The 14,969-nt window shown below is 43.9% G+C and overlaps 2 protein-coding genes across 5 annotated transcripts in view; one reads left to right on the top strand and one right to left on the bottom strand.

Annotated features, from left to right (window-relative positions):
- The window catches only part of FARS2 (phenylalanyl-tRNA synthetase 2, mitochondrial), a 194,136-nt gene extending 184,875 nt beyond the window's left edge, over positions 1-9,261 (bottom strand). For 2 of the 3 annotated variants that reach the window (XM_064161129.1, XM_064161131.1), the window contains exons 1-2: positions 9,050-9,261; positions 4,117-4,203 (exon numbers count right to left, since the gene is read on the bottom strand). The gene's annotated coding sequence lies outside the window, so the exon portion shown is untranslated. Of the gene's footprint in view, positions 1-4,116; positions 4,204-8,811; positions 8,951-9,049 lie in introns of those variants that run through there. The other variant, XM_064161130.1, reaches the window with a different exon arrangement.
- LYRM4 (LYR motif containing 4) overlaps positions 9,066-14,969 on the top strand; it is a 78,257-nt gene continuing 72,353 nt past the window's right edge. Inside the window, exon 1 of one of the 2 annotated variants that reach the window (XM_064161137.1) lies at positions 9,066-9,362. In XM_064161137.1, coding sequence (XP_064017207.1) covers positions 9,277-9,362 — 86 coding nt within the window. In that variant the 5' untranslated portion in view covers positions 9,066-9,276. The remainder of the gene's footprint in view (positions 9,363-14,969) is intronic. The other variant, XR_010306263.1, reaches the window with a different exon arrangement.

Raw genomic sequence — 14,969 nt, 5'->3', positions numbered from 1 at the left:
AGGTGAAGGGGCAGTTGGGAGCCCTTCCTGCGGCCTCAGGTTTCTGGGAGGGCTGTTGTGTTTCTGTATTATCTTTTACTTTGTCTATTTCTGTCTATAACTGTATATACCGTAAATATCTGCTTGTACATTGTGCTAGCTGTAACTAATAAGCTTCATTCAATTTCCAGAGCCGGCTGAGTCTAGTCTGGGTGATTTCCAAAGTGTGTGGGGGGGGAGGGATATGAGGGAATGGACTGAAGCTTAAGGAGGGCAGATTTAGACTAGATATTAGAAATTAATTATTTACAATGAGGGTGATGACACACTGGAACAGGTTATCCAGAAGGTCATGAATGCTTCCTCCCTGGAGGTGTTCAAGGCCAGGTTGGATGAGGCTTTGAGCAACCTGCCCTTGCCCACAGCAAAGGACTTGTAACTACATTATCTTTAAAGTCCCTTCCAACTCAAACCATTTTACGAATCCATGAATCTATGAAACCATAGTAGATGATACACAATCATATATCAACGTGGCCTGACCATATGTGATGCTTATTTAACAAGGCAATGTCTGCCTCAAAAGTAGCAAATGTTCAGTCACTACAGAAACTCTGTTCTTGTAAAGCAGTAGAGAAAATACCAATTCAAACCTCAGTATCTTACTGGTATAATATTTAATGTTCCTGCAGTAACTAATAATTGTTCCTGTGCAAAAAAAAACCAACAAAAAAAACCAAACCAAATGAAAAATTCCATCAAACCACTTTTTTTACTAATCTAGATCTACTTTTTTTAGTTATTTTTCATCAACAAGTTAGGAACTGCCACCTTACAGAATTCCCAGTTCCTGTGCTAAAAATCAGGTGCAACCTATAAAAAACAAAAGCTAACCCAACTGACAGATCTGTGTCTAGTTACACAACTGATAAATTGAGAAAGGTTCAAGTTAACACCCCGCTTCCTGCCTTTGTATATCCACCTACTATTTCTATTTATGCTGCTAATACTTCAGAAGCCTGGCAGCTTTCACAACTCTTAAGGCTGTAAATCAGACTCAGGACAGGGTCTGTCAATATGGAGCCCTGAAATCCAGAACTGGAATGTGAAATGATCTCCCAGTCTGCTTGTCTCATCTCACTCAACCTTGTCCAAGACTTAAGGAGAGAAGTGTCAGAAAATGACTAAAATTCCTAACATCTTTCTCCTGCTTTGCTAATGGAGATTTCTACAGAGCACCTTTTAGGTATCCATTCAAAACTACGCTAGCAGAGTTGTTGTGGTTTGTATTGAGGTTTTGGGGGGGTTGGTTGTTTGTTTGGGTTTTTTTTTGTTTGGATTTTAGTTTTTATGGGATCCAGGCATGTAAGAAATGGCTCCTCTTGGCTGAGTACAGACATAGACTACTAAAGCTGAAGATGAGTAAAATCCAATTCCTACATATTTACCCAGATCCCAATTCCACTCTGGGACAGCACTTGAGAGATTTTCTTCTACTTTAAAACACTGCTGTGAGCTCAATCTCCTTATTAAGTGCCTTTATCTCTGAAAAACATAAATATGACCTACAAATTGAACTACAAAGTAAATGCTATTTATTCCAACACATTTTCTTTGCATCATGCAAAAGCCTTTACTGCTTTGGTATTATTTCTGGGAGCTGAAGCTCTTCTGATCAGAATCAAAGACCAGACTATTTTTTTTTATTTATTCTATATACATGCTAGTGCTGTTATGTTGTCTTAATGTTACGAGAGTTTAGAAGCAGAAGGCCCCCTTCATCTCTCAGGAATTCTTAACCCAAATTCTTAGACTAGGACTCAAAACACATGGAGCAAACAGAATCTCTTTAGGAACAAACAAAACACACAAGGAAAAGCAGCTGGCCTACAGAGTGTACTACTGACAGGCACATTGTAAAATGCAAAAAAAACCCCTACACACCACATAAGTTTCTAAATGACATAGTTCACCCCAGCCTATTTAACACTCCAAAAATGGTGGGTGCACATGACCAGCAGGATTTGCAGACAATATGGACAGCTCTCCCAGCAAGTCTAACACAATCACAGCATCTGTCTCATACAGCTGGTCTCAGCAATACAAATTTCAGAAGGTAAATCAAAAATGATGTAAGATGGCACTGCTGAATATCTCCAGTTTGGTTCCTTTATCCTGGTCTTTCTAACAAACTTATTGACAATATGTACACATATATATATTTTAACTGCTTTGGTATTATTTCCTTGATTCCAGCACTAACATTTACAACAGGTGGGTGGATAATATAGTTCCTCAAAATCTCACATGATTTTATCAAAATATATGTGTGCTATTTCATCAGTTTTCCAATATATTCCTTGGCTGTGAGATGAAAGACTTTGCATTTTCAGGAACACATACTTCAGAGCACTTACAAAACTTAACTGCCCAGCCAAACTGCATTAACAAGCTTAAACATTTTACTTTGCCTGTTGTACAGTTATGACTGAATATGGTTTACCAAAATACTGAAAAGACAATTTGCAAATATTCTACTTACATTATGAAACACTTTCTGTAACTAAATAAATCCATTAACTATATTTAAAGCCTAAGAGTAAAAAGTGAGTAGCCTTTTTCTACTCCAACTGCAACAAATTATACTGAATTATAGACAGTGATGCTGAGAAATGCTCATCAGAAGTTTTACCAGAAAACCCCTCAATTTAAAGTTCTGCCTGTTCAAATAACTACAAGTCCAACTGAAAAATAGGTTTGCACAATCCTGTTCTACGTTTCTGATACAACTGAGCTGTAGATCTGTTGAAATTTACAGCTATGATTACTTCACATGTACTCAGGCATCTCTATCCCATAACACTGTATATGATTAAGTGTAAAGGGTCAGTATAATCTTTCCCTGTCCTCCCTCCTCTCTCCCTCTCTCCCCTACCAAAGGGGAATAACAGAAAGGAGATAGAGCATTTTAGTTGAGATATACAATGATTTACTACTCTATTGCAGGGATATCAGACTACACCAAAAGAGCCAGGGGGAAACTAAAAAGAAAACACCCAACTGAAATAGTACAGGTAATTGCACCAAGCCCCAGCACAAATTGAAACTGTAAAGAAAAAAGCTCAGTTCCTCACCCCAGAACAAGGAACTTTACAAACTATATAGCATCCTTCGAGCCTCACAAATCCTGGCAACACCCTCTTCTGTCATGCAGCAAGCATATGTGCGATTCTACTCAAACCAATACATTCTTCACCCTTATCCATGCTCAACGGCAAGTAATACCACACAACACATATAATTTACTGTGTATTTTCACCCTCAGTGAGATTATTTTCTAGCACACAATAAATTTCTCCATCTTCCTGCATTATCCACCAGGTTCATACTGGTCCTTGGGCAAAGGCAATCCCACAGGTGGGTTTGCCTTTATTTGGAGCAGGGCTAACCCAGACCTTCTTCTCTAGGATATTCTCCATGTATACCACAGGAACTTTATCACCTCCTACAGCATGTGGCGCTTTGGATTGAGCAGGGCCAACCCCATTAATAGATCACTTGGTGCTAACCAATGCATCCCCATTGAAAATCATTCTTCTTCCAAGTGGCTTGGTAGAAAGGGCTCACAATCAAACTTTAGTCTGAGATACACATCCTCCAGAAATGCACAACATCCAAGAAGACCTTGCATCAGTTATAAGGGGTTTGTAATTTAAGAACTTATTTCTGCCTTCTGCTTTCACACTGAATAGAAACTTATTGCTTATGTATTTGGAAAGATGTCAGCAGACTTATATTCAAAGCATGCTCCAGCAAGAAGATGATAGAATTTGTCCTCCTGAATTTGTTCTTCAGAAGATTATAATCTTTTAACTATCCAGCTGTGATTATTATCTACCTTTTTATCTTGTCTCATCATTTCCTTTGTATTTGGAATTATGAAATGAATGAATTCTATACAGAAAGCAAAGACAGAGAGTCAGCATACCTGTCTTTTAACACTTGGTGAAGATGAAGAAAGATTTAATTATCAATTAAAAATGGAAAAAGAATAAAAACTTGCTAGTACCTAGATAGGCAAGCAGTGCTGGTGTCAAATATGCATTCAGAAAACTATATTTATTCATAATTACTTACCCACAAACAGAGACAATCTCTCCTCAGCTCTGCTTCCTTCACCTGTTAGCTTTGGTCAGTGCTTTGTTTATTCTCTTCAGGGACAGGCTGAAAGATAAATTTTGGCACAGTTACCCCTGGTAGAAAATAAATGGAAATAAAGTTCTGTCTAGCAGCATGAAGGCACGTAAGGAAATACTGACAATTCATCTTCTTTTATAAATGCATCAGAAGTATGACATACATAGAAACATATCCCTAATGTACTATCATGAATGCTGGCCAGAGCTTTTCAGATACAAAGCTGACAATGATACAAAATGAAAGATCAAAAATGTCTAGGATCATGCAAAATCAGGTTATCTTACACGCTACCATTACTACAATTTGCTACTATGGGTGTAATGGTTTTCAGCCTCACATTTTCCTCTTCAGAAATATTATCTTTAGATTTCTTTGCTTCAGCTTCATATTTCAACTGTTGTTCTTTTTTTTTTATGATCCAAAAGCTGAAGCTACTAGAACAAAAAGTGTAGCAGCATTCAGAATGAGAATTCATTACAAGTGGAAATATCACATTCCCCCTCCTCTCATCACCAGTTCAAAATAAAGTCTACTTAAAGACCTCTTAAGCCTTGCTATTTTACACATACATTGTAAACCACAATTTTGCTTAACCTTTCCTTCCCTGTGCCTTCCATGTATCCTGTTCTCAGAGACGACACTTGTCCCCAAATACACATTTCCAATATATTATACAACAACTCTGCACCTTCATTTTACCTTTGTTGAGGTGTTTTCTTATATCAAATACACTCTACCTTAGAGTAATATAATGTTTATAGGCCTCACTGATACTTTGCTCTAGGAATTGCTTTCAGGAAACAGAATCATAGAATGGTTTCAGCTAGAAAAAGCCTCTAAGATCATCAAATCCAACTGCCAACCCAACACCACCAAGGCCATTAAAACATGTCCCAAAGTGCCATGTCCACATGTTTCTTGAACACCTCTGGGGATGGTGACTCCTCCCACCTCCCCATTCCAATGCATGACCACTCTTTCATATAAAGAATTTTTTCCTAATACCCAATCTAAGCCTCCCCTCATGCAGTTTCAGGCCATTTCCTCTCCTATCATTTGACACTAGGGAGAGAAAACTGACTCCCACCTCACTACAACCTCCTTTCAAGTAGCTGTAGAGAGCAATGAGGTCTTCCCTCAGCCTTCTCTCCTCTACACTAGACAATCCCAGTTTCCTCAGATGCTCCTCCTAAGACTTGTTCTCTAGAGCCTTCACCATCTTTCTACCCCCCTAGTTGCAGCAACTCAGTGTCTTTTTTATAGTGAGAGGATCAAAACTGCACACAGTATCCCAAGTGTGGCCTCAGCAGTGCAGGGGCACAATCATGCCTACTCCTGCTGGCCATACTATTCCTGACATAGGCCAGGATGATGTTGGCCTTTTTTGTCACCTAAGCATATTGCTGGCTCATGTTCAACTAGCTGTCAATCAGCACCCCCAGGTCTTTTTCTGCCAGGCAACTTTTCAGTCACTCTGCCATTACATGGCATTGCTGTGCCCCAAGTGCAGGATCTGGCACTTATCTTTGTTAAAAATCACACAATTGACCTTGGCCTACTGATTCAGCCTGACCAGATCTCTTTGCAGAGCCCTTCTGCACTCAATCAGTTTAGTGTCCCACCCAATTTAGTGGCATCTGCAAGATTACTGAGGGTGCACTTAATTCCTTCACATGAGAAGTATTTACAAGACAATAGTTAGTGAAGTGAAATTTTCAGGGAAGAAATTTTGCAACAGCCCAAGACTCAAGTCCCTTAGTGCTGTCAGATAGGAGGGCCCATGCAGGAGGCAGGATATCATGGGTTAAGTTAAATCTGCTGATGGTCATACCAGGCTGTCATCATGCCAGCGTCAAAATGAAAGTGCTGGCTGGAGCAAAGTATTATGGGACTTGAAGTTCAGATTGTAACATGAGAGGCTTTCTGCTCCAAGTTGCTGCTTTTGGGTGTTGGTTATTGTCTGCAGGAGGGCACTGAGGACAGGTGGGAGTTGGTTAGCTCACTGGTTTTCTGCATTTTGCTATACACTTTCTGCAAATAGGTTAATTGTGCATTGCATTGTTCACTAAGGTAATTGTGCATTATGTTATTTTATATTAAACTCTTTTTATCTCAATTCAGAGGGGTTTTTTTTTGTGTGTTACCTTCCCTCACCTTTGTGCTTAGGGGGGACTGGGATGAACCCAAGAAACAGGTTGTCTCTGATTTCCCATACCTGGGACATGGAACTGGGTTACTAGTTAAAAACAGCAGTCTGTTAGCTGTGTGCAAATACTCAACTCTACAGCATGGAGAATATGGGATGGGCAGCACGACTAATACCACCACAATATTGTGTGCATGCTTTTAGACATACTTTGAGGTCCCTTCCAACCTAAACCTTTCTATGATTCTATTCTATGCTAGGATTCTATATACTCACATAGAAATTTATATAGGACAAGATTCCCTCATAGGCTTGCTGAGATGTATAAGCACAAGAGTCAAAACACAGGTAGGGCACAACTTCTCCTGCTGGGGAGCTCCGAGCTACATCTCTCTCTCTAGCCTCTCTGACTAATCCACTTTGCTTCCTAACCCCCTGGCTGATCCTCCATTCTTCCTTGGGACTGGGGTAAGGTTGAGAGGGGTAGGGGGAAGGTGAAGGGGCAGTTGGGAGCCCCTCCTGGGGACTCAGGTTTCTGGGAGGGCTGTTGTGTTTCTGTATTACCTTTTACCTTGTATATTTCTGTATATATAACTGTGTATACTATAACTATCTGCTTGTATATTCTGCTAAGCTGTAAATAAAAGCATCGTTCAATTTCCAGAGCCGTCTGAGTCTAGTCTGGGTGATTTCCAAAGTGGGGGGGGCAGGTAACACCCAAACCATCACACTTCCAGCCCCTAACATTCTGTCATTGTGTGAATCTGTGACGCATCTGAAGGCTGTGTGGTCACTCAGCAAGACTTGGACAGGCTTTAGAGCTGAGCAAAGAGGAACCTAATGAGGTTCAACAAGGATAAGTCCTGCATCTGTGAAGGAATAATAACTTTGCACCAGTACAGGTTGGGAGGTGATCTTCTGGAGAGCAGCCCTATGGAGAAGGACCTGGGAGTCCTGGTGGACAACAAGCTATCCACGGGACAGCAATGTGCCCTTGTGGCCAAGAAGGCCAATAAGATCCTGGGGTGCATTAAGAAGAGTATTATTAAGAGTCCAGCAGATCGAGAGAGGTTCTTTTCCCCCTCTACTCTGCCCTGGTGAAACCTGTCCAGTTCTGGGCTCCCTAGTTCAAGAAACAGAGATCTGCTTGAGAGAGTCCAACAGAGGGCTACAAGGATGGTTAAGAGCCTGGAACACTGCCTTATGAGGAAAGGCTGAGAGACCTGGGGCTTTTTAGTCTGGAGAAAACAAGCCCAAGAGAGGATTTAATAAACGTTTATAAATACACGAGTGCTGAGTGTCAAGAAAGAAGGGACAGCAGCTTCTCACCTGTGCCCCATGATAGGACAAGGGGCAATGGACGTAAACTACAGCACAGGAAGCTCCACTTCAACACGAGGAAGAGCATCTTTACAATAAGGGTCATGGAGCACTGAAACAGGCACCCCAGAGACGCTGTGGAGTTTCCTTCTCAGGTGACTTTCAAGACCTGTCTGGATGCAGCCTTGTGCAACTTGCACTACATTATATGGTCCTACTCTGGCAGGGGGGTTTGACTTGATTTCCAGAGGTCCTTTCCAACTCCTAACACATACTGTGATCCTGTGAAAGTCGTGACTATAAATAAATGTAAATATAATAATACATATATAATGTATATAGTTACATATATTAAATATATAATATAAACTCAAGTTTATCTTGGAGTGGCAAATTTTGTAGAAGAAGAGAAGGCTTTGGTACATGCTGTTTCCAGCAATAAAGAAGCAGATGCTTTAGAAGAAAAGGAATCTTAGCCTCACAGCAGAGAAGAACAAACCCCAAGGTTCAGTAAATAAAGAGGCAGAAGCTACTTTTTAAATAGCTCAGGTAACCAGTTGTTCTGGGGGATGTATGCAAACACTGTGCACATTGATTTCTGCTAGACACTGTCCGCTTCAAAACCACCTTCGACAGGTGTGAGCCTGCATGTTAAATCCATTTAAAGCTCAACAGTTAGTCACTTTCTGAAACTGAAACTGATCAATCTCAGAACTGGAAAAAAAGAAGAGAGGCTGGAAAACTTTGCCAGCCTCCCTCAGAAAATCTCACTACTCACCTTTAACAGAGGCAAAACTATAAATACGCAGGGCAAATTAGTTTAAATAACAGAATTCAACTGAAAACAGGGTACAGAGAAACAACGGGCTCAGCCATTATTGTATCAAACCCTAACTGTACATTGACACATCCGCTGGAAACGTTGCCTAGTGACGGTAATGCCATCACCAGACACCCACCCACCATCTACTGCCCTCTCTGAAGCCCCTCACGCCAGCGCCCACCTCCCCGATAACACACCAACAGAACAAGGACAGCTCCACAGAACTAGGCTGCTATCGCCGAGCAGTTTATTTAAATGCTGCTTTTCTTCTCATCGCTTGGGCCTTCCCCTCTGCGCTACCAATGTACGTGCTATATACCAAACCGCGCCGACAAAGGCTGACCAGAGCCGAGACGGGGCAGCAGCCGTAGCGCTTCAAGGCAGGCCGAGGCTTGACAGCGCAGAGAAGCCACCACACCTGTGGTGCCGGCCTGGAGGAATCCGGCGTGCCTGGAACCGGCCCTGAGCTGTGCCTTCCGACAGGAAAGGCGCCTGCCGCCACCCGGCTCTGCCTCAGGCCGCAGCTTCGCCCTACCGCGGGTCTTGCGCTAGGCCCGGGCCGACCCGCGGCCGCCACTCACCGCCGAGCCGTGCGCCGCCGCTCCCGCCGCTGCCACTCTGCTCCGGGCCGTGCGCCGCCGCCGCCACTCTTCGCCCCGGCTGCCCCCGCCCCTGCCTGCTCGCCGCCCAGGCGCGCAGAGGCCGGCGGCGGGTAGCGGGAGGCGGCTCCTGGGACCGGCGCGGCCCTGGGGCGCTGCGGGCGGGGAAAGGGACCTCGGCTCCGGAGGACCCGCCTGGCATCGACAATATGGCAGCGTCCAGCCGGGCTCAGGTGCTGCGGTTGTATCGGGCTCTGCTGCGGGAGAGTCAGCGCTTCAGCGCCTACAACTACAGGTGCGCTCCCGGACCGGGCGGGAACGGGCTCTGGGGCAGGCAGCGAACCACCTCGGTACCGTTTCTCCCCGTGAAGGCATGGGGGTAACGGAGGTGGAGGAGGGGGGATGCCGGCGGTGTTTGGCGCTAGGCGGGAGCCGTGTGAGGCGCTCGGCTTTGGCGGCCTTGGAGAAGCTGTGGCCTCGGGGGAGCGCGGAGCAGAGGGCGGTTGCCCGCGCCCAGCCGTGCCCTGAGGGCAGGAGGCAATAGCGGGCCCCGCGGCAGCCGCCTGGGCCTCGCTCGGGGTCTGCTTCGAGGCGCAAGGGAAGGTCACACCCTGGTCCCAGTGCTCCTCCCTACGCCTGGCCCCGGGCTTCCTCAAAAGGCTAGGGAAGGGGCCAGGGAAAAGGCCCTCCCTGCTGAGGGAAGGAACAGGTCGGAGGTTATCGCAGCCTCAGAAAGGTCGTGTCCGGTCTGGTTGCTGCCCTTCTGATACAGACCGGAGAGCCGGGGCCAGGTTGTAGCTTAGGTTGTGAGGCAGGAGACTAGCCAAACCCTGGCACCATGGGCAGTGCCCAAGCTCAGGGTGCTCTGTGCGATGAGAGAGCAGGGTTTCGATGCCGTGCTGTGTAGCTGGTTGGCCGCTGCTGAGAGGTACCCGCTTTAGCTACTCGCACAGGGCTGGTCTCTTAGGTATCTGTAGCATTCACAGGGGGTGCTCCCCACTGGCACTGGCAAAATTGTGCTAGTGGTAGTTTTTTTCACTTCACTGCTTGCTTGGACCATGGCTAGCGACATGTGAGCTACCTTTGTGAATCATCTCCAGCCTGGCAAAAGCAGTGGACAGAAGTCTTTGAACTTGCATAACTATGGTGAGCTGTGCGCTCCTGAAGGTGTAAACCTTGAATACTAGGTTCAGTTTTGGGTGCCTCACTACAAGAAGTATACTGAGGTGCTGGAGCAGGCCCAGAGGAGGGTGACAAAGCAGCTGAGGGGTCTGGAGTGCAAGTGTTCTGAGGAGCAGCTCAGAGAACGGGAGGTTTTGGCCCGCAGAAAAGGAGGATGAACAGAGACCTTGCTCCTGACAACTCCCTGAAAGGAGGCAGAGGAGAGGTGGCTCTTGGTTCTCTCTCCCAAGTAATACGCAATAAAAACAAGAAGAAACGGCCTCAGATTGTATCAAGGGAGGTTTAAGGTGGACATGAGGAACAGTTTCTTCTGCAAAAGGGTTTTTGAGCTCCAAAACAGGCTACTCAGGGCAATGGTGAAGTCCTAGTGCCTTGAGGGATTTAAAAGCCATGTAGATGTGATGCTGGAGGACATGATTTAGTGGTGGCCTGGTGTGCTGGTTTGAAGCTAGCTAGAATGTTTTGGTGAGAAGGACTAGATTACAGGCTGTGAAAAGGAAATAATGATGATGTCTGCTTCACTCATAGGCTTGCTGAGATGTGTAAGAACAAGAACATAAATATAGATAACAGTTGCTCTCTGTCTGGGCTTTGGGCTGAGCTTCCCTCTCTAACCTAACCTGCCATGGCACCATATCATGGTGTAAGTTTTCCTTTTCACAGAATCCCAGTATTTTGGGGGTTGAAAGGGATCTCTGGAGATCAATAGCTAAAGCAGGGTCGCCTGCATGCAGCAGAATCACAGAATTAATCAGGTTGGAAAAGACCTTCAAGATCGTGGAGTCCGACTTATCACTCAACACCTTCTAATTAACTAAAACATGGCCTCTTTTTAAACACCTTCAGGGATGGTGAGTCCACCACCTCTAAGAGCAGCCCATTCCAATGGCCAATCATTCTTTCTGTGAAGAACTTCTTCCTAACATCTGGCAGGTTTCTACTAGATACAGTTGGCTTTGGAATATCTCCAGATAAGGAGAATCCACAACCTCTTGGCAGCCAGCCTGGTCCAGTGATCCAGCACCCTCACAGGAAAGACTTCTATTTTGAACAACCTGTACTTAGGTAGTAAAATCTTGAGACACAGACACACTCACATGCACTAGAAGCAAGAGCAGTTTCTTGTAAGAAACCATCAGCAGCTATTACTTAGAGAGATCTGCTAAGAGCACAACAACAGTTCCACCCTGGTGTTTATGCTGCACCCAGATCTAAAATGGACGCCCCGCACACTTCTGTGCCAAGATAAGCACTCCTGCCATGTCCTCAAAGCTGCTGTAATGTGATATGGTAATTCCCTGGAGCAAGCCTCACAACTTTGTAAAGAATCAACTGGTAGCAAAGTAGAAAGTATTAAAGATTAATCTCATTGATTTATTATTTCAGTTATAGTGGGGTGTATTAAAAGGGGTGTGGTTAGTAGGTTGAGAGAGGTTTTGTCCCTCTACTCTCTAGTCAGCCCTGGTGAGGCTGCAGCTGAAGTAATGTGTCCTGCTCTGGGCCTCTCAGTTCAAGAGAGACATAGAACTGCTTGAGAGAGTCCAGCACAGAGCCACAAAGGTGATTAAGGGAATGATTAATGGAACATCTCTCTTATCAAGAGAGACTGAGGGAGCTGAGGTTCTTTAGCTTGGAGAAGAGGAGACTGAGAGTGACCTCATCAATGTTTATAAATATGTAAAGGGTGAGTGCCAGGAGGAGGGAGCCAGGCTCTGCCCAGTGATGCCTGATGACAGGACAAAGGGCAATGGGTGGAAGCTGAGGCATACGAAGTTTCTGTCACCCTGTGAGGGTGACAAAACGCTGGAACAGGCTGCCCAGGGGGCTTGTAGAGTCTCCCTCTCTGGACATACTCAAAACCCACCTGGATGTGTTCCTTTGTGAACTGGTATAGGTGATCCTGCTCTGGCACGGGGGTTGGACTGGATGATCTTTCAAGGTCCCTTCCAGCCCCTGACCTTCTGTGTGATTCTATATTTGATTCTGCGTGAAGAAGTTCAGAATCTCTGTTGCAAGCTGCATATTTACAGATCTGGAGTACGATCAGCTTGTTACTGTCATTAGCTTGCTGTGCTTTTTCTCTTAAATGTTTACACATCATTTCTGATGGAAAATTCAGTATTTTTGTTTTGTGATTTTCCTAGTAGAGCTATTCAGTATGTCATCTGGTAGTACCAACTTTTCCTCTACCACCCAAAAGACCTTCTAGTGCTGTAACTGGTGAATAGCATTCATATCTTAACAGAATTGAGGTCATCAGTGATGGCCCCCAGAATAATACACAGAGGTGCATCTCCAGAGTCCTGCAGTAAATGTTATGGAGTATTTGGAGGCCCCAGATGGTCCAGTTTTTAACAGCAGAGATATTTTAGTAGACTGTAAGTAATTTCTTGTCTGCCCTTCTGCCTTGCTACTTGTGCAGATGGACTGAGGAAAGGTGATTCATACTGAAGGAAAATAAATAGGCAAAAAAGAAAGATGATAGATTTTAAATAAAAAAGGTATAAGTGTACTGTTTTCTGCTTGGTTGACAAGAAGTAGGTCCTCTGATGGTTTACAACATGTCAGATTACAGAATGTTGGGGTTGGAAAGGGCCTCTGAGGATCATGTGCTCCAACCTGACTGCTAAAACAGGGTCAGCCAAAGAAGACAGCCCAGGATTGTGTGGGTTTGAAATCTCTCCAGAAAAGGAGTTTCCATAACATCTCTGGGCAGTTTGGTCCAGGGCTTTGCCACCCCTTACAAGAAAGTTTTTTCCCATGGTGAATCACATTCTAGGGAAAAGAAGTGTACATACAAAATAAGCACTCTGTGTGTGTGTGTGTTGGTTTCAAGAGGTCAGGAATCATCTTTCATTCATGTAATCCATCAAAAGTCCCTGTTTAAAGCAAGCTGTGAAGCCATTTTGGATGCTGGAGAAAGTATCATAGGTCTTACTGCAAATGAATCTCCATGGAATTGTAGTCCTTTTTTGTTTTCTTAAACACAGTAGCATTTAGATGAAAAGATGTTTAACATAAATTTAGGGAACAGTGATTTATGACAACCAAGAAATACCTGCTTCTCAATCATTAGCTTATATAAAACTAAGATTGTCTTATTGTAGCTGTCAGAGAAACTTAGAAAAAACAATGCAAATCTTTCCCTTAAACTAGAAATAGTTCAAATAATCACTAATCCATTGTGATACTGAAGCTTGTATAACTGAACTTTGTTTTGTGATTTTACCTATAAGAATCATAGTATTTTGGGTTGGAAGGGACCTTTAACAGTCATCTAGTTCAACTCACCCTGGAGTCACTAGGGACATCTTCAACGATAGCAGATTGCTTAGAGTCTCAGCTGACCTGACCTGGAGTGTTTCCAGAGATGGGACATCTACCATCTCTCTTGGCAACCTGGCACAGCATCTCACTACCTTCATTGTTAAAAATGTCTTCCTTCTATTTAGTTAAATCTCCCTCTTTTAGTTAAAACCCCTCACCCCTGTCACTCACTGTCCTGACACAGTAGGGTCTGCTAAAATGTCTTATCCCATCTTTCTGCCTGCCACTTTAAGTGCAGAAAGGCCACAATAAGGTCTCTGTGGAGCTATCTCTTCTTCAGGCTGAGCAACCCTAACTCTGCCCTGTGAGGTCCCTTCTTGTGGTGTTTTTTCTGTCTTTCTCTTGCACATCAGGTAATTTCTGCTACCTCGTATTTGCTTGCAGAACAGGTGGTATTTTTGCTTGCTAGTATTTATTCACTGGCATTATTTTTTTTCCTCCAGGAAACATACAGATTATCACAATGCTCAGCTGCAATCACAGACATCTGTAAACATCTGTTCATCATTTGCATAAGCAGGAGACATGTAGGCACAGGCTTCTTGGTGGTGAAGATCTGTTTATCTTGTGGATAGCCACTGCCGACGGTTATGCATCAGTGAATATTTGACACTTTCCTGCAGACTGTAGAACAGCTATGAAGAAGTTAAATGTAGCTGGGAAGCAGGGAACAGAATGTGGAAGAGGCTAGGTACAAGCCATCACATTTCATCAAGTTTTAGTCTGAATCCCTAATGGGAGTCTTGGTGAGACAATCATTCATTCATCAAACATGCTTCCCCTCGTAATCAATGTTTTTATTTATTTAACTAACATCAGGCTGCTTCCTTCTCAGGAAGATTTTTTTAAGTCGATACAGCACAAATGAAGTGCTTAAGACACAGGACAAGCTGCAGCATGGCCTAGAAATGTGTAGCTTGAATTATGTTCTGGATTTCAAATGGAAATATGTTGTGTTGCCTTGAACGTAACTTGATATCAAATTCCAGAAAGCATATCTGACCCATCTGAAATGTCACAGAGTTTTGTAGTCCAATAAATTAGCAAATAGGGTTTCAAACTAACATTCTTCATATATAAACTAGTTGTGGAAAGAGGAACATTCGTTGATTTTCAACAGTTTTATCTACCTCATTGTAGAGAACAATGAGGTCTTCCCTCAGCCTCCTCTTCTCCACACTAAAAAATCCCAGTTCCCTCAGAGGCTCTGGAAATTGAATGAAGCTTATTATTTACAGCTAGGAAAATATATGAGCAGATATTTACAGTATACACAGTTATATACAGAAATATACAAGGTAAAAGGTAACACAGAAACACAACAGCCCTCCCAGAAACCTGAGTCCCCAGGAGGGGCTCCCATCTGCCCCTTCACCCTCCCCCTACCCCTCTC

This window comes from Pogoniulus pusillus, chromosome 21 (assembly GCF_015220805.1).
Source record: "Pogoniulus pusillus isolate bPogPus1 chromosome 21, bPogPus1.pri, whole genome shotgun sequence".
In the NCBI taxonomy this organism is placed as follows: domain Eukaryota; kingdom Metazoa; phylum Chordata; class Aves; order Piciformes; family Lybiidae; genus Pogoniulus; species Pogoniulus pusillus.
This window is presented reverse-complemented; position numbering and strand designations above follow the sequence as displayed.